This window comes from Hibiscus syriacus, unplaced genomic scaffold, assembly GCF_006381635.1.
Source record: "Hibiscus syriacus cultivar Baekdansim isolate YM2019G1 unplaced genomic scaffold, ASM638163v2 tig00116945_pilon, whole genome shotgun sequence".
Taxonomy (NCBI): Eukaryota; Viridiplantae; Streptophyta; class Magnoliopsida; order Malvales; family Malvaceae; genus Hibiscus; species Hibiscus syriacus.
This window is the reverse complement of record NW_024063480.1, coordinates 210142-233398: the sequence shown is the minus strand read 5'-3', so window position 1 is coordinate 233398 and position 23257 is coordinate 210142. Positions and strand designations below refer to the sequence as shown.

The 23257-nt window shown below is 35.8% G+C and overlaps 1 protein-coding gene across 1 annotated transcript in view; it reads right to left on the bottom strand.

Annotated features, from left to right (window-relative positions):
• LOC120188496 (BURP domain-containing protein BNM2A-like) overlaps positions 1-22427 on the bottom strand; it is a 29318-nt gene extending 6891 nt beyond the window's left edge. Inside the window, exons 1-2 of the mRNA XM_039191906.1 lie at positions 22300-22427; positions 21357-22181 (exon numbers count right to left, since the gene is read on the bottom strand). Of these exons, the coding sequence (XP_039047837.1) occupies positions 21366-22181; positions 22300-22350 (867 nt within the window). The 5' untranslated portion in view covers positions 22351-22427 and the 3' untranslated portion in view covers positions 21357-21365. The remainder of the gene's footprint in view (positions 1-21356; positions 22182-22299) is intronic.
• Positions 22428-23257: the final 830 nt, after the last annotated feature.

The following is a 23257-nucleotide window of genomic DNA, read 5'->3' as shown; positions in this document are numbered from 1 at the left end:
ACATCGATTTCATGGTAGTCATGGTTTCCTTTGACTACCTTCATTTGGTCCTCCAATTGTTTGATTTTTTCCTCCATCTTCTTCGCTTTGTCCTCTTCGTCTAAATCCGGTACATGTAATAACCCGGATTGTTCTTAGGGTTAAATACAGAGGACGAGGGCTTCGCTTTTGCAGCAGATGAGTCCCATCGAAGTTCTGGTAAGATTTCAGGTGAGATAACCACTTGTGGGGTAGGTTGTATAGTTACCCCTTCCGGTGAACTTGCCCCAGGCGCACTGGTCTGTTGTAGGCCAACTAACTTGGCAAAGATTTGATCAACCAAGGACTCTTGGTTCTTTGTGATTATTTCCAGAGTATTTCGAATGCTCTGGTTTATCTTGTCTTCTAGCTCTTTCTGTAGTTTCAACATATTCTCCTTGATTTGTGTAATTCTGGCTTCCATCCTCTTCTTCTTCAAAAGGGTGTTATACGGATGGGGTGTGTCCAACGCTTGAGGCGTTGTATCTAGTATTTTCTCCTTTTGATGAGACATGTATATGTTAGTTAATGTGAATGCGAAGAAAATAACAAAATGCCAAATGTCTAAATGCATGATGCATGATGCATGAAATGTCCGAGGCATTGATCCAAAAAATATACTTGTTATTCTAAATAACCCTTATTGGGGAAAAAAGTGTTTTATCTTTTAAGAGACAAAAATATTCTGACAGCTTCTGGCATGTTGACTAGTCTTCCGCCTTCATCCGTCACCGGTTGAATAACCTGTCGAACCGCTCTGGCTTCTCTAGATGAACCGTGCAAATGACGATTGTTTGCCCACAAAAAAAAGTCTCGAATGAATGCACCTCCGGCATTTATCTTTTGTTGAGCCTGTTCCCAACGAATACGTCATTGGAGCCCTTAATTGATAGGAACTATGTAAAGTCCATTTGTCTGTTTCTTGAATTCGTCAGTAATGGTCTCCAATTTCAGTTATCGTTTTGCCATTGTCGTCTTTGAAGTGACTCCTAAGATCAGTGGTCTTCATCTTGCCCCTACAACTTCTGCCAGTCAGTTATTCAAAGATAGACTTTCATTGTGCTTGATGTAGACCCGATTTATAATGCAGTATAGTGATATACTCTTCAATTGCGAGAACCACGTCTCCTGGATTAAATATGACACATAGTCTCCTTGTAGACTGTCCTCTGTATTTTCATCTCTTGTATTACAACCCCTTTGTCCATTAATACAGATTATTCATGTTTAGCAAACACGTTTTTGGTGGACCAACACCTCTTTTAAATGATGCAAGTGATGAAAATAAAATAAAATAAATGAAAAGAGTTAGTGAGGTGAAAATAATCAAAAAACAATCATGAAAAATAAAAGTCCTACCCCACATGATGTTTACCCCACATGATTTAATTCCTACCCGGACATGATCTCTATCACGCATGCTAATTTCAAACAAATCCTAACCGCATATTTGTCTAGTTCGCATGCTTTGAACAGAAAATAAAGCCGGAAACAAAATAGCCTAGGGTTTGGAATGAGATTTTGGGGTGGGCTCTAATTTCATGCACTCTCCCGGTTTAGGTTCTAAAAAGGTACTCAAGTTCTCCTTGCCGGTGCTCCCTTGGGCTTGCCAGACCCTTAATCCTAAGCCTATTACAAGCTTGTATGGACTAAGTTAAACTCGAGAGGACACATTCCCTTATGTCTGTGCGGTGAATAAATTCACACGAAGACATAAGGTATATGAATCCCGAAGGCTACTTGCTAGGCCTGTGCGGTGAATAAATTCACACGAATGCGTCACTTTCACCCCCACTTAAAAGGGTTCGGAGCTCGGGTATAGAGCTAGAGATGACAATTTTGAAAAAATCTGAAATCATTAAAAAAAACGTTAGTACAACTATTTATTTGAAAAAATAGCCAAATATAAATAATAAGAATCAAATAAATAAATTAAAATTTAAACTTGTAATTTTCGCTAAAAAAGACAACCGGAAATTAATTTCAGCCTGACTCACTTACCCGTCCCCAGCAGAGTCGCCAAGCTGTCGTAACCGTCTTTCGTGTGGGCCCTGGAATTAGGCTTCGACTTGGATTAAATGCTTTAAAGTTGCCACCGACCACTTTAAAACGAATTTAGGTGGGTCAGACACCATCTTACCTGATCTGCGTTGTACCAGAAATGTGGGTTCGAGAGTCGGTTACGGTCAAGGAAGGATTAGCACCCTTGAACCGCCATTTCAGTACCAATTAATTTTTCGGTTGTCTTAGTAGCGAAAATTAAGAATTTAAATTGAAATTTAAAAATTCGATTCGAATAATTACCTTTGATTGATTGAAATTACCACTAAAAATGCAAAAAAAATGTTAGATGATAAAATAAAAATAAATATGAGGAAAAAAATTCTAAGACAAAATATGTAGCAGAGATAATTAAAAGTTAGTGAAAAAAGATAATAAACAAAAATAATAAAAATAATAATAAAAAATAAACACAAAATAAAATGAATAAAATAAAAAAGTAAAAGGGTTAGTTTTAAAAAAAATAAAAATAAGAATAAAATAAAAAATATTTAAACTAAAACCGTGAAAAAAAATAATAAATAAAATAGAAATGACTAAATTAAAATAAAAGTAAAATAGAGAGTCCAAAATAAAAACAAATGCAACTAATGGGCAAATTGAAAGAAATTAAAACATAACTCCATAGCTACAAATGTGGAACTCTCTAATGACCTATGTCCTAGTTAACCTGAAAATTCCATGAAAATAAAAAACCCTTGATATCAGGCGTGAATTCATTTCTTTCAGCTGTGCCTCTCCTCCTTTTGTTTTCCTCACTGCGGCGCAAAGAGAGAAGGAAGACATCGTCGTCGTGGAACGCCGAACCTACCTCTCTCGGCCACACCAAGGTAAGGTCGTAATATTTTCATTAGTTTTATTCTATTACTTCGAAACTAAACATGCATGTAAATATATATATATGTATATATAAAATACCTCTTGGGAAATCTTGCTTGAATCTGATTTCTTTGGAATTGATTTCGAATATGAGTACAAGTTTTTTCTAATTCCCCTCTTTTCGAATGCTTTCCCCGTGCTTTCCTCTCCGATTCCGTCGAATGAATCCCCTCCTCGTATGAAATTCCTCTTCTTATTTATAGTAGTAAACATCCTATTTTTAGACTTGATTGTAAAGTCTTAATCGGACTGAAATGGTTGTTTGTTGGTGTCCATGAAATCTCGTCACCGGATAAATCGGGTTGTTGTTGCTTTGACCCATTCCAAGCGCGTTTGGTTGAGAGTCATACGGCGTTGAGAAGAGATGGGAAGCTGGGGCTGAACCAGGTCCTCCTGGAACCGGGTCGTGGGTCTGGACACGGGTTGGATCTTGGGCCAACTGCTGGGTCACGTACACTTGGGCTTTCTTATTTGCATTTGGGCCCTGTAAAAAAAATAAATGTAAACATTATTATTATATAATATAATTTGTAATTATACAGTGTAATAATGTTTATCAGTCGAAATTTGGTGTCTACAGCTGCCCCTCTTTGTCCTTTTTCATGAAACAAAAAATAGGACAAAGACAAAAGGATCCAAATTTTGTTCGGTGGAGTTGAAAATTGACACTGGTATTTCAATCAAGAATAACTCCCTGTCGGTTTAAGTTGCGGATGACTCCTCCGTTGTGAAGTCAAGTCCATCTTGAAGTGATATGGAATTGAAGCCGTAATCTGAAATTTGAATTGGAACGTGGCTTCTCGTGACAAATTATAGTCAACTTCGGTCTTTTTCTCGGTTTAAAGACCTTGGTTTAAAAATTTAACTGGAAAATGATTCTTTGACTCCACCATGTGGTTGATAGGCCCTTGAGCTGAACGAAATTGAACTCAAAGGTTTTGTGTTTCAAAGAAACTGTCTCAAGGGAGACAAAATTTGGTTTCAAGGGAAACATATTTAAAGATTGTGTTTCAAAAGAAACTGTCTCAAGAGAGACAAAACTTTGTTTCAAGGGAAACTGTCTCAAGAGAGACAAAATTTTGTTTTGAGTAAATTAGTCTCAAGCGAGACAACCTCTTGTTTCGAGATAAACAATCTTAAAGGCTTTTATTGACAGATAACTCTTCTAGCCTTGAGTTATGCTGTAAATGATGTGCCCTCGGAGCTGAGTGTAATCGAACTCGGGGGCCTTTGGCAGATAACCCTTCTCGACTTAAGCTATGCTGTAAATAATGTGCCTTGGAGCCGAGCGTAGTCGAACTCGGAGGTCTTTGGTTGATAACCCTTCTCGATTTAAGTTATGTTCCAAATGATATGCCTTGGAGCTGAGCGTAGTCAAACTCGAAGGTCTTTTGGTCACAAATAACCCTTCTACCCTTGAGTTATACTGTAAATGATGTGCCCTCGAAGTTGAGTGTAATCGAACTCGATAGTCTTTGGCAGATAACCATTCTCGACTTAAGCTATACTACAAATAATGTGCCTTAGAGCTGAGCGTAGTCGAACTCAAAGGTTTTTTGTTGGCAAATAACCCTTCTTGCCTTGAGCTATGTTGCAAATGATGTGCCTTGGAGCTAAGCGTAGTCGAACTCGAAGGTCTTTGTTGGTAGATAACCCTTCTAGCCTTGAGTTATGCTGCAAATGTTATCTTAAAAAAAATGGCCTCCCTTCACAGGTCTAGGCCATTTATAATTCTTCAGGTGGTTTCTTTGAGCGGGTCTGAACCAAGTAATATGATTTTTGGATGACTTATCTTCACAGGAAAGTCCCTTCACAGATATCTTCCGTCGTGGAATTGAAATCTGGCTTGAAGATATTAACTGAAAATATGTTGTTCATTGTTGAGTTGAGCTGAACCAGATTTGATCTGAATTGGTTCTCGAACCAATCTGAAATTGATTATGAAATCAGTAGATATGTCAAGTCGATTGAGGTGTAGCTTCTTACTGCTGAGTTAAGCAACCACCATCGTTCTTTAAAGGCGCTTGCGAATCGAGTATTCTTCATCCTGAAGTCGAAGCTTGACTCTAAAAGCTGCAAAAAATCATGTATGCTAAAATGATGAATGTGATGCACATAAGTATGTCTAAGATGCATGCAACATGAGTGAATTATATGTTATCTCCTGAATGGAGTCTCGTGCTTTGTCTGCCAATCTGGTCTTTGAAATCGATCGTGCCCCATTCTCTTTTCGGGCATTGGCTGTATAGTCTTTTCAAATCTGAGACTGTTCTGTTTGAAAATGTTTTTCTCCTTTTTCTTATTTTAGGAGGAGAAAAAATGTTGTAAAACATTGTTCACAATCGAATCAAATTGTAAACGTGAGTTCAAAGAATATCAAAGGAATCAAGAGCTCTTTTAATGCTTTCAGAGTTACAACTCTTTGACAAATGTTCAAATGGATGAGTTGGCTTTAGGTTGGCCTCCTTTCTAAGGTTTTGGTAACCCAAAATGTCATTTTTTTGAAATATCGCAACATGCTTTGGAATTTCAATTGGGTGCTGACAAAATAATGCAACTAGCATGATCAATTACTAGAACTTTTATTTCGGTCCTCTAAAATTTTCCATTTGTTCAAGCTTTGTAGGCTCCTCTAACAAAGGCAGTGTAAAAAATGTTGGTCTAAAAATGAAATTCTTGAGTGCTCGTGTATAGTTGACTATAACAGGTGTTCCTTAACTCCCTTAGTCCATCATTACCGAAAATTTCTTACTTAGATAAATTTGATTTAACTTGTCGTTATCTAGCTAGTTGAATCCATAAAGCCGGGCCATTTAACCAATTGCTTTAGAGGGACAACTTAACATTATAATCAGTTTTATCAAGTTCACTGAAGGATTCATCTCATCACAAAGTCTTCGGCCGGACAATAGCGGTGGAGCAAACACCGAATTGCCAAGTGTTCGAGCAATGTCATGGTTTGAACGTAATCTATTCATAAGGCCAGGGCTTTCAAGTTTCCTCTATAACCAATTGCCTTAGTGGAATAGCTCAGCTTTACGGATTTAATTTCTTAAGATTGTCAAGAAGAACCTGTTATAGTCTAGGTGTTGTTGAAAGTCAAAAATTTTATCTTTAGAGTTCAATTTTCAAGCAACTGAACTAAACTAGATTCACTTACTCGACTATTCCATCTGTAAAGATAATGATCATCATTGAACGTCTTAAACAAAAAGCATAGTAATTGTCATATACAAATGATTCCCCATGTTGTCCGCACCTTATGAAAGGAAAATGGTATATTGGTTAATTATAAGAGCATGGTACGGTGTTTGAGGGTATATTCTGGATAAGGTCAAAGTCCTTGTTTTAAATCATGTTACTTTATCAAAAATTTGTAACTCTGAACCATTTATAGAGTTTTTTTAATTCAAATGATATTCAAAGAATTGCAAATTTGCAAATGTGATTCATTGCTTAACATCTTTAAAGTAACATAAATTGATTCAAATATTCTTACAAAAACTTGAGAAAAAGTGAAAAAAACAAGTTCAAACAGAATGCCTCAAATGATGAAATGATATTCCTCACTTAGATGCCCCCAAGTTATTGAAGTCAATCCAGTTCTAGTTACGCATCTTCTGTACGACTCTTTTGAATGCGTAACAGTTCTCAATTATGTGCCCTGGGACACCACCGTGATATTCACAATGTGCATTCTCATCATACCATTTGGGGTATGGGGGCTTCATGGGTTCCACCGGGTATGGTGACACTACATGGGTGTCAAGAAGTTGATGGTAAAGCTCTTTGTAGGTCATGGGAATAGGGTTGAAATGTTCCTTTCCCTCCTTGGTTCTCTGGAATCTTGTTTAGAAGTACCTGACAGTACAACTGCAGTTGATTTTGTTTGGAGATCATAACACCTTTACTGGCATGGTTGATGTTGTTAATCTCTCCATCCCTCTCTCACATAAGAGGTTTCCTATTGGCCTCCCCTTCGGCCATAACCAAGTCTGAAAAGCTTCCTAATGTGATCGCAACCAGGTACCTAAAGTATGGAGCCTTTAGGGTCTGTACGAAGAGCTTTTGGGTTTCCTTTTCATCCAACGGTAGATGAACTTGCACAGCCAAATCCCTCCATTTTTGTGTGTATTTCCTGAAACTCTCGTTATGCTTCTTTTCCATGCTTTGTAGCATAACTCGATATGGCCTTATGTCATTGACATGCTTGTATTGTTCCAGAAATGACTTGGCCAGGTCATTCCAGGTCTTGATATTTGATCGACTTAACTGGTTGTACCACCGAATGGCTGAGCCCGACAGACTCTCCTGGAAGCAGTGGATCAGGAGTTGGTCATTTCCTCCATATCCTTTCATCTTTCGGCAAAACATGGTGATGTGAGCGGATGGACAACTGTTCCCGTCAAACTTCTCGAATTCTGGAGACTTAAATTTCAGAGGAAGAACCAAGTCCGGGACTAGACCGAGTTCTGCGGCATCGATTTCATAGTAGTCATGGTCTCCTTTGAGTACCTTCATTTGGTCCTCCAATTGTTTGATTTTTTCCTCCATCTTCTTTGCTTTGTCCTCTTCGTCCAAATCCGGTACATGGTAATAACCCAGATTGTTCTTAGGGTTAAATACAGAGGACGAGGGCTTCACTTTTACAGCAGATGAGTCCCCTCGAAGTTCTGGTAAGATTTCAGGTGAGATAACCATTTGCGGGATAGGTTGTATAGTTACCCCTTCTGGTGAACCTGCCCCAGGCGCACTGGTCTGTTGTAGGCCAACTAACTTGGCAACGATTTGATCAACCAAGGACTCTTGGTTCTTTGTGATTGTTTCCAGAGTATTTCGACTGCTCTGGTTTATCTTGTCTTCTAGCTCTTTCTATAGTTTCAACATATTCTCCTCGATTTGTGTAATTCTGGCTTCCATCCTCTTCTTCTTCAAACGGGTGTTATGCGGATGGGGTGTGTCCAACGCTTGAGGCGGTGTATCCAGTATTTGCTCCTTTTGATGATACATGTATATGTTAGTTAATGTGAATGCGAAGAAAATAACAAAATGCCAAATGTCTAAATGCATGATGCATGATGCATGAAATGTCTGAGGCATTGATCCAAAAATGCTTGTTATTCTAAATAACCCTATTGGGGACAAAAGTATTTTATCTTTTAAGAGACAAAAATATTCTGACAACTTCTGACATGTTGACTAGTTTTCCGCCTTCATCCGTCACCGGTTGAATAACCTGTCGAACCGCTCTGGCTTCTCTGGATGAACCGTGCAAATGACGAGTTCTTTGCCCTAAAAAAAGTCTCGAAGGACTGCACCTCGGGAATTTATCTTTTGTTGAGCCTGTTCCCAACGAATACATCATTGGAGCCCTTAATTGATAGGAACTATATGAAGTCCATTTGTATGTTTCTTGAATTCGTCAGTAATGGTCTCCAATTTCAGTTATCGTTTTGTCATTGTCGTCTTTGAAGTGACTCCTAAGATCAGTGGTCTTCATCTTGCCCCTACAACTTCTGTCAGTCAGTTCTTCAAAGATAGACTTTTATTGTGCTTGATGTAGACCCGGTTCATAATGCATTATAGTGATATACTCTTCAATTGCGGGCACCACGTCTCCTGGATTAAATGTGACACATAGTCTCCTTGTAGATTGTCTTCTGTATTTTCATCTCTTGTATTACAACCCCTTTGTCCATTAATACATATTATTCATGTTTAGCAAACACGTTTTTGATGGATCAACACCCTTTTAAATGATGCAAGTAATGAAAATAAAATAAAATAAAATGAAAAGAGTTAGTGAGGTGAAAATAATCAAAAAACAATCATGAAAAATAAAAGTCCTACCCCACATGATGTTTACCCCACATGCTTTAATTCATACCCGACATGATCTCTATCCCGTATGCTAATTTCAAACAAATTCTAACCGCATATTTGTCTAGTTTGCATGCTTTGAACAGAAAATAAAGCCGGAAACAAAGTAGCATAGGGTTTGGAATGAGGTTTTGGAGTGGGCTCTAATTTCATGCACTCTCCTGGTTTAGGTTCTAAAAAGGCACTCGAGTTCTCCTTGCTGGTGCTCCCTTGGGCTTGCCAGACCCTTAGTCCTAAGCCTATTACAAGCTTGTGTGGACTAAGTTAAACTCGAGAGGACACATTCCCTTATGTCTGTGCGGTGAATAAATTCATACGAATACATAAGGTATATGAATTCCGAAGGCTACTTTCTAGGCCTGTGCGGTGAATAAATTCACACGAAGGCGTCGCTTTCACCCCACTTAAAAGGGTTCGGAGCTCGGGTATAGTGTAACATCCCAAAATACGGGTTAGTGACTAAATCGTAAAACTTCAAAGTTTGGTGATTTAAGTAGGATATTTGTATAGTCCAATGATTTGTTCAGAAATATTTCCTGAAAGTTATTAGTAATTATTAAAGGAATTAAAGGGCAAAATGGTCATTTAACCATTAAATGAATTAAAATGTGATATTTTGGGGATATATACGGGGTAGAAGGATAAGAATAAAGAAGTAATATCCAGAGAATTCTTCTTCTTCTTCCTTCATACGAGAGAGCCACAGCAAAGGTAAGGGTTTTATGATTTGTTGGTTATTTGTTGAATTAAAGGTTATGTTTTGATCATTAGATGATAACTAAGCTTAAGGAAAGCTTAAGTTGTCTTATGATCAAAAGATGAAGAAGTTATAAAAGATTAAAGGAAACGGGATTTTATATGAAATTATGGAAAAGAGTTGATAAGTTGAATTTGAAGTTAAATTTGACTTGTCATCATGTTAATTAAGGAATATGAAGTGTTAGAATTGTATTTAGAACATATTGAAATTTGAGTATGATTCTTGAATTACATATGAAGATAGGATTTGAAGTTATATATGATTTTCATGGATATAGGTTGGTTTAGGTAATGGTAGTTGAGTTTAATGACATGGTAGAGGTTTAAAATAGAAGAATTGAATGAAGAATTGATGATTTTCAGGATTAAAATACAATTTCTGGGTAGAGGGAACCGATACCCTATGAATGGGAATCGATTCCCCCTCTTGAACGAAAAATTCCAGTATGTTCAGGGGGTATCGATTCCCCTGGGAGGTATCGATTCCTCCTAAATGAAAATTTGAATTTGGTTTTTTTAATTTGGTTTAAGTTGTTAACATCAAGTTTAAGGTTTAGGCTTCTGATAGTTGTTTTGAAATGTTATATTTATGTAGATATTGAGTCTAAACAAGTTCTGGAATAATTAAAGGATTAGGATCGAATCAAAGTAAATAAGGCTAAGGTGAGTGCAATTTTAATTGTATTTATATTATTGAACGAACATTGGCTTGCGATGAGCTAGTGATGGAGTTACTATGGTAAAAAGTGACTCCTAAAATGTTATTTGATTTGTGATTCTTATATGTGCATGAATACATGAAATGGGTATAGGTTATTATATATGTTATATGATATGCATAGATATAAGAGCATAAAACATAAGATATATGATATGATATACATGATTATATGCATATGTGATATATGCTATGAGACATGACCAATGTGAAATGAGATAAGCTATGTGAATATATGAAATGACATATGAATATGCAATACGTGATACATGTGATATGATATGAAATATATGGTTATACATACATGTGGTATGTGACAGAAAAGAAAAAACAAGTGATGAGAAATGTATTCATCATAAATGCCCATAGTATATGATACGAGAGCTATAGGTATAGTTGGCATGCCAAGAGTTGAGGGTATTGTAGTCCTTCGGGACGTAGTGGTCCTACGGGACATATATAGTAGTCCTTCGAGACGAATACTGAACAAATGTTCGGTGCCCATGAGGGAATTTATACGAGCTGTGGTGACAGCATTAGTGCACAACCTCAATGTACTCACATACCTTTGTTCTCAACAACAATATACATGGGCAATTGAAATATAAATGAAAGTGAAAGTGATGCAAAAATGTAAGTTTCATGTGTGCATGACTTGGTTATATATGTCATATGAAATATATACATGCATATTGAAATATCATGATCAAATGGTAAGAATGCATATTCATGAATCTACTGTTACATGTTTATTTATTGCCTCACTAAGTCTATGACTTAGCGTGTAAGTGATTTACACGTAGGTACCAAGAAACGAGAAGAGCAAGAATATAAGTAGCAATAACAATATTATTACTAGAAGATCAGATCAAAGTAATCTAAAAAGTAGGTATTTTGTTGTGTATAGAGTATTGGTATGTAATAAGTCGTTAATTATGAGCACTCTGATCGAGTTTGTATTTTGTGGTCTCTTTTATGTAAATTAACGTATTTTGTTTTAAACAAAGTTTTAAATTCCCGGGGTTTTTCTTTAAGAGTCAAAGTTTGAAAAGTCAAAGTGACACCTCGGACTCGTATTCGAGTCGGGTACGGGTTGGGGTGTTATAGTTAATGGAATCAGAGCTAAGGTTTAGTCGATTCTCGGCATAAACTGGAGTCTATAGTGTTTTATAAGGTATACATGCCAACAAAATAGTGAAAACTTCTGATCTGATAGAATAGTAAGTATGCTGTTTTGCTAACAGAACTATATGGTTGTATTTTTATAGATGTCCGGACAAGGTAGTTCTAGAAATGAAGCGGGAGATGATAGACCCGCTGAAAACAGTAATTCACCTGCCCTGGCCAGGCAGAGTGAAGAACAGACACTCTCTCGAGTTCCTGTGAATGATCAAGATGTATTCTTAGAACGTTAGACGCGGTATTGACGCGTTTCCAACCTCCTGTTACTTCAACTCTGAAAATGAATGTTGCGAAAGAGTTGAAGGGATTAGGAGCTCCGGAGTTTAGAAGGGAACCCGATGAAGGTCCTATTACTGCGGACCTTTGGCTTAATGATGTGAAGGTCATGATTGCGGGACTTCATTATTCCGATACTGAGAAGCTGAATGAAGTAATTTCCTTGTTGAGAGGATAAGCAAGGATATGGTGGACCAATGTTACATTGAGGATGACTAGCGATCAAGTAACTTGGTCCTTGTTTTTAGAAGAGTTCAAGCATAAGTACATCGGAGATCAATTTGTTAGACAAATGAAGCAAGAGTTCATGAATCTGAAGCAATGAAATCACACTGTATATGAGTACGAGTGTGAATTCAATAAGTTGAGCCGCTTTGCTGCTGAGCTTATTCTACTGAGAATGATGCTTGTGAATGGTTCGTAGAGGGGTTACGTCCTCGGTTGAAGAAAATAATGTTTATATTGAATCTATCCTCGTTTAAAGAGGTAGTCAATCGTGCCAAAGCTTTGGAAAGAGGTCAGAACAAGAGATTTGAAAATTCAAGGACTCAAACAGTCAAGAGAACGGGTGCTTCTTCGAGTTCCGCACCGTCAAAAAGAGGCAGAGATGCTGGTTCTCGACCTCAAACTAGATCGGAGTCAGTGGTATCCTCAGCTAGAGGATCAAATCCGATAAGAGGCAGACAAACTCAATCAGTAGGATCTGGAGCTGGAAGATTTAACCAGAGTCAAGACAGACAATACCCATATTGTGGAAAGAATCATTCTGGGATATGTAGAAGGATTTCTGGAGCTTGCTTTAGATGTGGAGACACCAGACATTTTTTTCGGGATTGTCCTAGGGTAGTCGATGAATCTGCACAACCAGAGAGGTCTATTTCTACATGCCAAAGAGGAAGAGGCAGAGGTAGAGGAAGAAGTCAGTCAGAGTCCTCTGCTCAACAAGAGATACGTTCCACTGCTCGAGTGTATAATCTCAGGACTAATGAAGATCAGGAACAACGAGGTCTACATATTCATACAAGGATTTCTGGAGCTGTTTGATAAACATGTTATGGTATTGATTGATACGGGGTCTACATATTCATACATTACTAGTAAGTTAGTGAGAGAATTAAACATTCAATTAGAAGCTACTAACAATGAGGTGATAGTGATGAATCCGTTAGGGTACAATGCTCGGGTAAATATGGTGAGTCGAGGGTGTCCTATATGAATTCAGGGAATTGAATTCCCTGCTAATTTGATGGAATTACCTTTTGAAGAATTTGAAGTGATACTGGGAATAGATTGGTTATATCGTTATTATGTTAATGTCGACTGTAGACTGAAAAGAGTAACGTTGAGAAGTCCGGAAGAGGTAGAAATCGTGGTGTTTAGTGAAGGGTGGAATCCATTGGCAAATGTAATCTCAGTGATGACGGCAAAGAAGTTACTGTTACAAGGATGTCAAGGGTTCATTGTTAGTGTGTTGGATGTAATAGCCAAAGACAAAGAGATTGAAGAAATTCCTATCGTGAGAGAGTTCTCTGATGTATTTCCTGCAGAATTGCCAGGTTTTCCTCCGGACAGAGAGGTAGAATTTCAGATTGAGATAATGCCGGGAACAACGCCCATTGCAATGGCACCATACAGAATGGCTCCAAAAGAGTTGCAAGAATTAAAGATTCAATTACAGGAATTATTGGACAAAGGTTTTATTAGACCAAGTGTATCACCTTGGGGAGCTCCAGTTTTGTTTGTTAAGAAGAAAGATGGATCAATGTAACTCTGTATCGACTACATGCAACTCAATAAAGTGACTATCAAGAATAAATATCCACTTCCTTGAATTGATGACTTATTTGATCAATTAAAGGGAGTTTCAGTGTTCTCAAAATTGATCTACGTTCGGGTTATCATCAATTAAAGATTCAAGAGAAAGATGTTTCAAAGACGGCGTTTAGAACAAGATATGGTCACTATGAGTTTATCGGAATGCCTTTGGAGTTACGAATGCACCAGCTGCTTTCATGGATTTAATTAACAGAATTTTTCAACCCTATTTGGATCAGTTCGTAGTGGTTTTCATTGATAATATTTTAATATATTCAAAGTCAGAGGAAGAGCATAGTTCTTATTTGAGGATTGTCATATAGAATTTACGAGACAAGAAGTTTTATGCTAAATTCTCCAAATGTGAATTCTGGTTGAATGAAGTGGCATTTCTTGGACATGTAATTTCTACAGAAGGAGTTCGAGTGGATCCTCAAAAGATTAAAGCTATTCTGGAGTGGGAAGTTCCAAAGAATGTGTCAGAAGTTTGAAGTTTTCTAGGGTTAGCTGGTTATTATCGAAGGTTCGTTAAAAACTTTTCAATAATAGCATTACCCCTAACTAAGCTATTGAGAAAGGAAGTAAAATTTACTTGGACTCACGAATGCCAAGAGAGTTTTGAAAAGTTAAAGAAGATTTTGACAGAAGCTCTAGTGTTAGTCCAACCTGAGTCTGGCAAGGACTTTGTAGTGTATAGTGATGTATCTCATAATGGCTTGGGATGTGTATTAATGCAAGAAAGCAAGGTGATGGCCTATGCTTCGAGACAATTAAAACCGAATGAGAAGGATTATCCGACACACAATCTGGAGATGGCTGCAGTAGTGTTCGCTTTAAAGATCTGGCGTCATTACTTGTATGGTGAAAAATGCTACTTGTATACGTATCACAAAAGTTTAAAGTATTTGATGACTCAGAAAGAATTAAATTTAAGACAGAGAAGATGGGTGGAATTTCTCAACGATTATGATGTTGTGATTGATTTCCATCCCGGAAAGGCAAATGTGGTAGCAGATGCCTTAAGCCGAAAGACGTTTGCAGCCTTACGAGCTATGGATGCTAAACTATCATTAGGCGGAGATGGTGCAATTTGTGCAGAATTGACTATCAAACCATCATGGTTAGATCGAATTAAAGAATTGCAAGCTAAATATGAAAAATGTTCAAAGAAGTTGCAGCAAATAAAGAATGGAGAGTGTACAGATTATGAGATGAAAACTTATGGGAACCTATATTATCAAGGGAGGCTAGTGATTCCAGATGTTAATGAATTAAAGAATGATTTATTAATGGAAGCTCATTGTAGTCCATTAACGATGCATCCAAGAGGAAACAAAATGTATATGGACCTTAAGAGTCGATATTGGTGGCTGGGAATGAAGAAAGATATTACAGAATTCGTATCTAAGTGTTTGACTTGTCATCAAGTTAAGGCTGAGCATCAGGTTCCATCTGGACTATTACAACCAATGTCGATTCCTCAATGGAAATGAGAGAATGTAACAATGGATTTTGTAACAGGATTGCCTTTAACTCCGAATAAAAGAGATTCAATCTGGGTGATTGTAGACAGGTTGACTAATTCAACTCATTTCTTTCCGATACGAGCTGATTTCTCTATGGATAAGTATGCTGAGTTGTATATCAGAGAGATTATACGATTGCATGGTGTACTGTTTCCATAGTTTCTGATAGGGATCCTAGATTCACATCACGATTTTGGAAGTCTTTACATGGAGCATTGGGCACACGACTGAACTTTAGCACAGCGTTTCATCCTCAGACCGATGGACAATCCGAACGAACAATCCAAATTCTGGAGGATATGATAAGAGCTTGTGTAATTGAATTCAAAGGATCGTGAGAAAGGTATTTGCCACTTGCTGAATTTACGTACAACAATAGTTATCAGTCTAGCATCAAAATGGCTCCCTATGAAGCTCTATATGGGAGAAGATGTCGTACGCCCTTGAACTGGTATGAACTTAAGGATCGAGAAGTTATTGGTCCTGAGTTGATTCAGGAAACGGAAGAGAAAGTTCAAGTAATTCAGAATAATCTGAAAGCTGCAGCTGATAGACAGAAATCGTATACTGATTTAACAAGGAAAGAAATTGAGTTTCAAATCAGAGATAAAGTGTTCTTGAAAGTGTCTCCATGGAAGAAAGTATTGAGATTTGGACGTAAAGCAAAATTGAGTCCTCGGTTTATTGGACCATATGAAATCGTTAAGAGAGTGGGACCAGTGGCAATATCAATTAGCTTTGCCACTTGATATGGAGAAAATTCACAATGTTTTCCATGTTTCAATGCTTCGTAAGTATCGATCTGATCCCTCCCATATTATATCACCAGAAGAAATAGAAGTGCAATCGGATTTGACATATAAGGAAGAATCGGTTCGAATTTTAGCCCATGAAGTTAAATATTTAAGGAACAAGACTATTCCATTAGTCAAAGTGTTGTGGAGAAATCACAAGGTGGAAGAAGCGACGTGGGAACGTGAAGAGGACATGAAGATTCAATATCCCCATCTCTTTGTACAATAAAAATTTGAGGACGAATTTTTTTAAGGGAGAGAGATTTGTAACATCCCAAAATACGGGTTAGTGACTAAATCGTAAAACTTCAGAGTTTGGTGATTTAAGTAGGATATTTGTATAGTCTAATGATTTGTTCAGAAATATTTCCTAAAAGTTATTAGTAATTATTAAAGGAATTAAAGGGCAAAATAGTCATTTAACCATTAAATGAATTAAAATGTGATATGTTGGGGATATATACAGGGTAAAAGTATAAGAAGAAAGAAGTAATATCCAGAGAATTCTTCTTCTTCTTCCTTCATACGAGAGAGCCACAAAAAGGTATGGGTTTTCTGATTTGTTGGTTATTTGTTGAATTAAAGGTTAGGTTTTGATCATTATATGATAACTAAGCTTAAGGAAAGCTTAAGTTGTCTTATGATCAAAAGATGAAGAAGTTATAAAAGATTAAAGGAAACGGGATTTTATATGAAATTATGGAAAAGAGTTGATAAGTTGAATTTGAAGTTAAATTTGACTTGTCATCATGTTAATTAAGGAATATGAAGTGTTAGAATTGTATTTAGAACATATTGAAATTTGAGTATGATTCTTGAATTACATATGAAGGATAGGATTTTGAAGTTATAGATGATTTTCATGGATATAAGTTGGTTTAAGTAATGGTAGTTGAGTTTAATGACATGGTAGAGGTTTAAAATACAAGAATTGAATGAAGAATTGATGATTTTCGGGCTTAAAATACAATTTCTGGGTAGAGGGAACTGATACCCTATGAATGGGAATCGATTCCCCCTCTTGAACGAAAAATTCCAATATGTTCAGGGGGTATCGATTCCCCTGGGGGGTATCGATTCCCCCCTAAATGAAAAATTAAATTTGGTTCTTTAATTTGGTTTAAGTTGTTAACATCAAGTTTAAGGTTTAGGCTTCTGATAGTTGTTTTGAAATGTTATATTTATGTAGATATTGAGTCTAAACAAGTTTTGGAATAATCAAGGATTAGGATCGAATAAAAGCAAATATGGCTAAGGTGAGTGCAATTTTAATTGTACTTATATTATTGAACGAACATTGGCTTGCGATGAGCTAGTGATGGAGTTACTATGGTAAAAAGTGACTCCTAAAATGTTATTTGATTTGTGATTCTTATATGTGCATGAATACATGAAATGGGTATAGGTTATTATATATGTTATATGATATGCATAGACATAAGAACATAAAACATAAGATATATGATATGATATACATGATTATATGCATATGTGATATATGCTATGAGACATGACCAATGTGAAATGAGATAAGCTATGTGAATATATGAAATGACATATGAATATGCAATACGTGATACATGTGATATGATATGAAATATATGGTTACACATACATGTGGTATGTGACAGAAAAGAAAGAACAAGTGATGAGAAATGTATTCATCATAAATGCCCATAGTATATGATACGAGAGCCATAGTATAGTTGGCATGCCAAGAGTTGATGGTATTGGAGTCCTTCGGGACGTAGTGGTCCTACGGGACATATATAGCAGTCATTCGGGACGAATACTGAACAAATGTTCAGTGCCCATGAGGGAATTTATACGAGCTGTGGTGACAGCATTAGTGCACAACCTCAATGTACTCACATACCTTTGTTCTCAACAACAATATACATGGGCAATTGAAATATAAATGAAAGTGAAAGTGATGCAAAAAGGTAAGTTTCATGTGTGCATGACTTGGTTATATATATCATATGAAATATATACATGCATATTGAAATATCATGATCAAATGGTAAGAATGCATATTCATGAATCTACTGTTACATGTTTATTTATTGCCTCACTAAGTCTATGACTTAGCGTGTAAGTGATTTACACGTAGGTACCAAGAAACGAGAAGAACAAGAATAGAAGTAGCAAGGACATTATTATTACTAGAAGATCATATCAGAAGTAATCGACAAAGTAGGTATTTTGTTGTGTATAGAGTGTTGGTTGTAATAAGTCGTTAATTATGAGCACTCTGATCGATTTTGTATTTTGTGGTCTCTTTTATGTAAATTAACGTATTTTGTTTTAAACAAAGTTTTAAATTCTCGGGGTTTTTCTTTAAGAGTCAAAGTTTGAAAAGTCAAAGTGACACCTCGGACTCATATTCGAGTCGGGTACGGGTTGGGGTGTTACATATAGAGCTAGAGATGACAATTTTGAAAAAATCTGAAATCATTAAAAAACGTTAGTACAACTATTTATTTGAAAAAAATAGCCAAAGATAAATAATAAGAATCAAATAAATAAATTAAAATTTAAACTTGTAATTTTCGCTAAAAAAGACAACCGAAAATTAATTTCGGCCTGACTCACTTACCCATCCCCAGCAGAGTTGCCAAGCTATCGTAATCGTCTTTCGGGTGGGCCCCGGAATTGGGCTTCGACTTGGATTAAATGCTTTAAAGTCGCCACCGACCACTTTAAAACGAATTTAGGTGCGTCGGACACCATCTTACTTGATTTGCGTTGTACCAAAATGTGTCGGGTTCGGGAGTCGGTTACGGTTAAGGAAGGATTAGCACCCTTGAACCGCCCTTTCGGTACCAATTAATTTTTCGGTTGTCTTAGTAGCGAAAATTAAGAATTTAAATTGAAATTTAAAAATTTGATTCGAATAATTACCTTTGATTGATTGAAATTACCACTAAAAATGCCAAAAAATGTTAGATGATAAAATAAAAATAAATACGAGAAAACAAATTCTAAGATAAAATATGTAAGAGAGATAACTAAAAGTTAGTGAAAAAAAGATAATAAACAAAAATAATAAAAATAATAATAATAAATAAAAAGAAAATAAAATGAATAAAATAAAAAAGTAAAAGGGTTAGTTTTAAAAAAAATAAAAATAAAAATAAAATAAAAAAATATTTAAACTAAAACTGTGAAAGAAAAAAAATAATAAATAAAACAGAAATGACTAAATTAAAATAAAAGTAAAATAAAGAGTCCAAAATAAAAACAAATGCAACTAATGGCCAAATTGAAATAAATTAAAACATAACTCCATAGCTACAAATTTGGAACTCTCTAATGACCCATGTTCTAGTTAACCCGAAAATTCCATGAAAATAAAAAAACCCTTGATATCAGGCGTGAATTCATTTCTTTCAGTTGTGCTCTCCTCCTTTTGCTTTCCTCACTACGGCGCAAAGAGAGAAGAAGCCATATTCGTCGTGGAAAGCCGAACCTACCTCTCTCGGCCACACCAAGGTAAGGTCGTAATATTTTCTTTATTTTTATTCTATTATTTCGAAACTAAACATGTATGTAAAAATATATATATGTATATATAAAATACCTCTTGGGAAATGTTGCTTGAATCTGATTTCTTTGGAATTGATTTCGAATATGAGTACAAGTTTTTTCTAATTCCCCTCTTTTCGAATGCTTTCCACGTGCTTTCCTCTCCGATTCCGTCGAATGAATCCCCCTCGTATGAAATTCCTTCTCTTATTTATAGTAGTAAACGTCCTATTTTTAGACTTGGTTGTAGAGTCTTAATCGGACTGAAATGGCTGTTTGTTGGTGTCCATGAAATCTCATCATCGGATAAATCGGGGTTGTTGTTGCTTTGACCCGTTCCAAGCGCATTTGGTTGAGAGTCATACGGCGTTGAGAAGAGATGGGAAGCTGGGTCTGAACCGGGTCCTCCTGGAACCGGGTCGTGGGTCTGGACACGGGTTGGATCTTGGGCCAACTGCTGGGTCACTTGTACTTGGGCTTTCTTATTTGCATTTGGGCCCTGTAAAAAACAAATGTAAACATTATTATTATATAATATAATTTGTAATTATACAGTGTAATAATGTTTATCAGTCGAAATTTGGTGTCTACAGGAATAAGGAATTGTTTTAACGCGAAAACGACGCGTGTAAAAAATCAGAGTGAACATTTGGATAGAATATTCTAGGAGTATCAATATTACCCCTTAGATATCGATTTCAATCCTTGATTATCGATCCCAAGATTAAAGGTTGGATTTTAGTATGCCATTTTGATATCAATACTACTTAAGAGTATTGATGCCATAAGATTGAGTATTGATGCCCCTTTCTTGGTATCGATACTTATGGTTAAAAAAAAAGAAAAATTCAACTTTAAAATCGAGTAAAGTGAACTAAATGCGAGATAAATCTAATAAGAGGTTTAGATGTGATTATTGACAAAATTAACTTTGTAAGGGAAAAAATTATTAAAATGCCCTTATATGGGTGAAATTAAGAAAATACCTTTATAAACTAAAATGTCCACATTTCTACAGTACTAAAATTCTTTAGAGTAAAATGACAAAAAAAACTTATATCAATAAGTCCATAATAAATCATATAAGGGCAATAACTTAGTAAGAGACTCATAAATCCTTGCATAACGTTGTAAAATAAAATAAACTAAAATTTTGAATAAGCCATGCATATACTTGTGAGGAAAGGTCTGTGCCTTGTATGATAAATTACGGATGTGATTTATAGTTAAAGCTACATTGTGTGGCTTTAAGGACAATTTTTTTATATGTTTGGACCATGTTCATTTTTATATGTTTGTAATCGCATATAGTGATAAAATATTTAGATATTCGTGATTGCTTAGTGAGATTAGAAAACCATTTCTTATATTGTTTGGTATAATAGTTTAGCTTAATTACTTAATAAGATCGGACAATCGTTACTTATATTTAGTATAATAATACTTAAAAAATTGAGGTTGAAATTAAAATTTAATAATATAAATGACATGTGGTATAAAATTCAATAATTTATAGTATAGTTTACCCTTAAATAATTTAAGGTTGGGTTTTTAGTAATAGCATTTCACTGCTTCATGAGCATGGCCCATAAATAATTTCAAGTCAAATCTTGTTTTTTTTTCTTACTTTGGGATATGTAATAATATTAAATAAATATACATAACTGTGAAAATATAATAGAAGGTTAGATCCAAAGAAATACATAATTTTAATTGACGTTGTAGGCAATCAGGATCAAATGAACAGAGTAGGGATAGCTTTTTCTTTGACGGTGATAATCTTTGTTTCGCGTTGCTGAATTTAAAGTTATTAACGGTTGAAAGTGATTTGAACATTAAAAGAAAAATTAAATAAATAATTGAACTTAAGTCCTTAACAAAGATTTATTCGAGCTTTTTCACGACGGAATACGGTATGACAGAAAGTTACTAAGGAACCACAACCATGTCATACGCCGGAAAGAAGTGGCAGATCTCGGACTCCCCCGGCTTCAGCCGGAGAAGACGGAATCCGATATGACCGGCGCTCCATGAAGATGTATCCATGTGACAAAGGAACACTGCATTTACCTCATCACCGTTCTCACCGACAAGAGAAACCATGAACACTTTGTTTACAGTGCCCCATTGGAAATGACAATAGTAAACTGCATATGGATAGGGTTCATTGTGGCATGCTATGAGCTTTCCAGTTGAAATCTCTTTGGATTCAACAACAGTATAGTTCTGGAGAAGAGGAGTTGATTTTGATATCAGAGATGATCTTACTACTCCGACTTTCGAGTCTGGTCCGAAGATACTTTCTGCAAAATCAACCATTGATTCTAAAGATGTAACACAGCCCTGTACCTCTCCTTTGGGGGCTTCCATCTCACAGATCTTCAGTGTTTGTTTCATTGCCAAGGCTTGGTTAGAATCAGGGGAGAAGGGGAAGAACCGGAGCAGCTCCGGTAGCTGCTCCGATGATAAAGGAATGTGATGGGTTTTCTGTTTAGGGAGGAACTGATAAGAGGATGGGTCATCTATGTAGGGGAAATAGATGGGCATCGTCTTTCCGACCTCAACATCCTTTATGGTGGCGAACACCTTGGCCGCTGGGTTCAGGAGATCCTCCTCCTCCATGCCCATGGCCATGCCCATACGCATGTGGGATGATGAATGACCATCTTCTTTTCCCTCAGGGAGTCGAAGAACACGAACATCATCTTCCTCCATGTGAGAAGCTGCTACATTTCCAGGAGCAAGCTGTCAAAAAGTTAAATTAATATCATTGATCAGCTCCAAGATATAATCAGAAACACTATACCATAAGATTTTGCTAGAATAGAGAATGAAACACGAACTTCAGTAGAAGAATAATTACCCAGACAAGAAGCAAGACGAGGAAGCTGCAATAAACAAACTCATTGCCCATTCTTTCTTCAACTTTGTCCGCCCTTCACCTTTGTTTTCTGTTTATAAAGACGAAGATTGCTGTTTTTGAATGTTCTGCAATTCCGCATAATAATAAGGGTAAACTACTCCGCATCATTTTAAACTTTTTAATTACTTCAATTATAATATTAAATCAATTTCAATTATATTGATAGGCTATTAAAATCTAAATAGTGTGATTATTTGAATATAATAATATTGTTTTAGTTCGACACTTGTAAAGCTAGTTGAACGTTGATCTAATACTTTATGTGACATAAACTCATCCATATACTCTAATATTGATGTACATCCTTGATGTGATACTTGAGGTCAGGTTGCTTTTTTTGGTAGTAGAAGAAGAAGAATCGAGTTGTTATTTATGTGAAATGGATCTACGGGGTTTTGTCCATGAGGTAGATATGTTGAAGGCCAGGCAGGTTTTTTTTTTTTTTTTTGGGAAGAAGAAGGTCAGGCCCTAGGGTGTAATGTGGCTCTTTTTTATGAACCGATGATCAAAATAGGTCAGATCAAAAACATAAAAAAATTATTTGTATAGTTTATCGTGAAATTTAATATATTTTCACTTTAATATTTCAAATCTGGAGAAATAAGTTAATTAATATAATAATATCAAATATAATATCATTGATGGTCTCATCTTAGTAATTTGATGGATTTGGGATCGGCTAATTATGATAACATATTATCATTATATTAATAGATTATATCTTTACAAAAAAATTAATTAATATAATAATATATTAATTATTAGTTATTATTTAATTTATTATTGATAAAATAAATTTAAAAATAATATTTAAATGTTATAAAATATGTTCTTAAATTTTCAAAAATAAATAATAAATCATTAATATTCAAGCATCGTTTATATAAACGAAATGCAT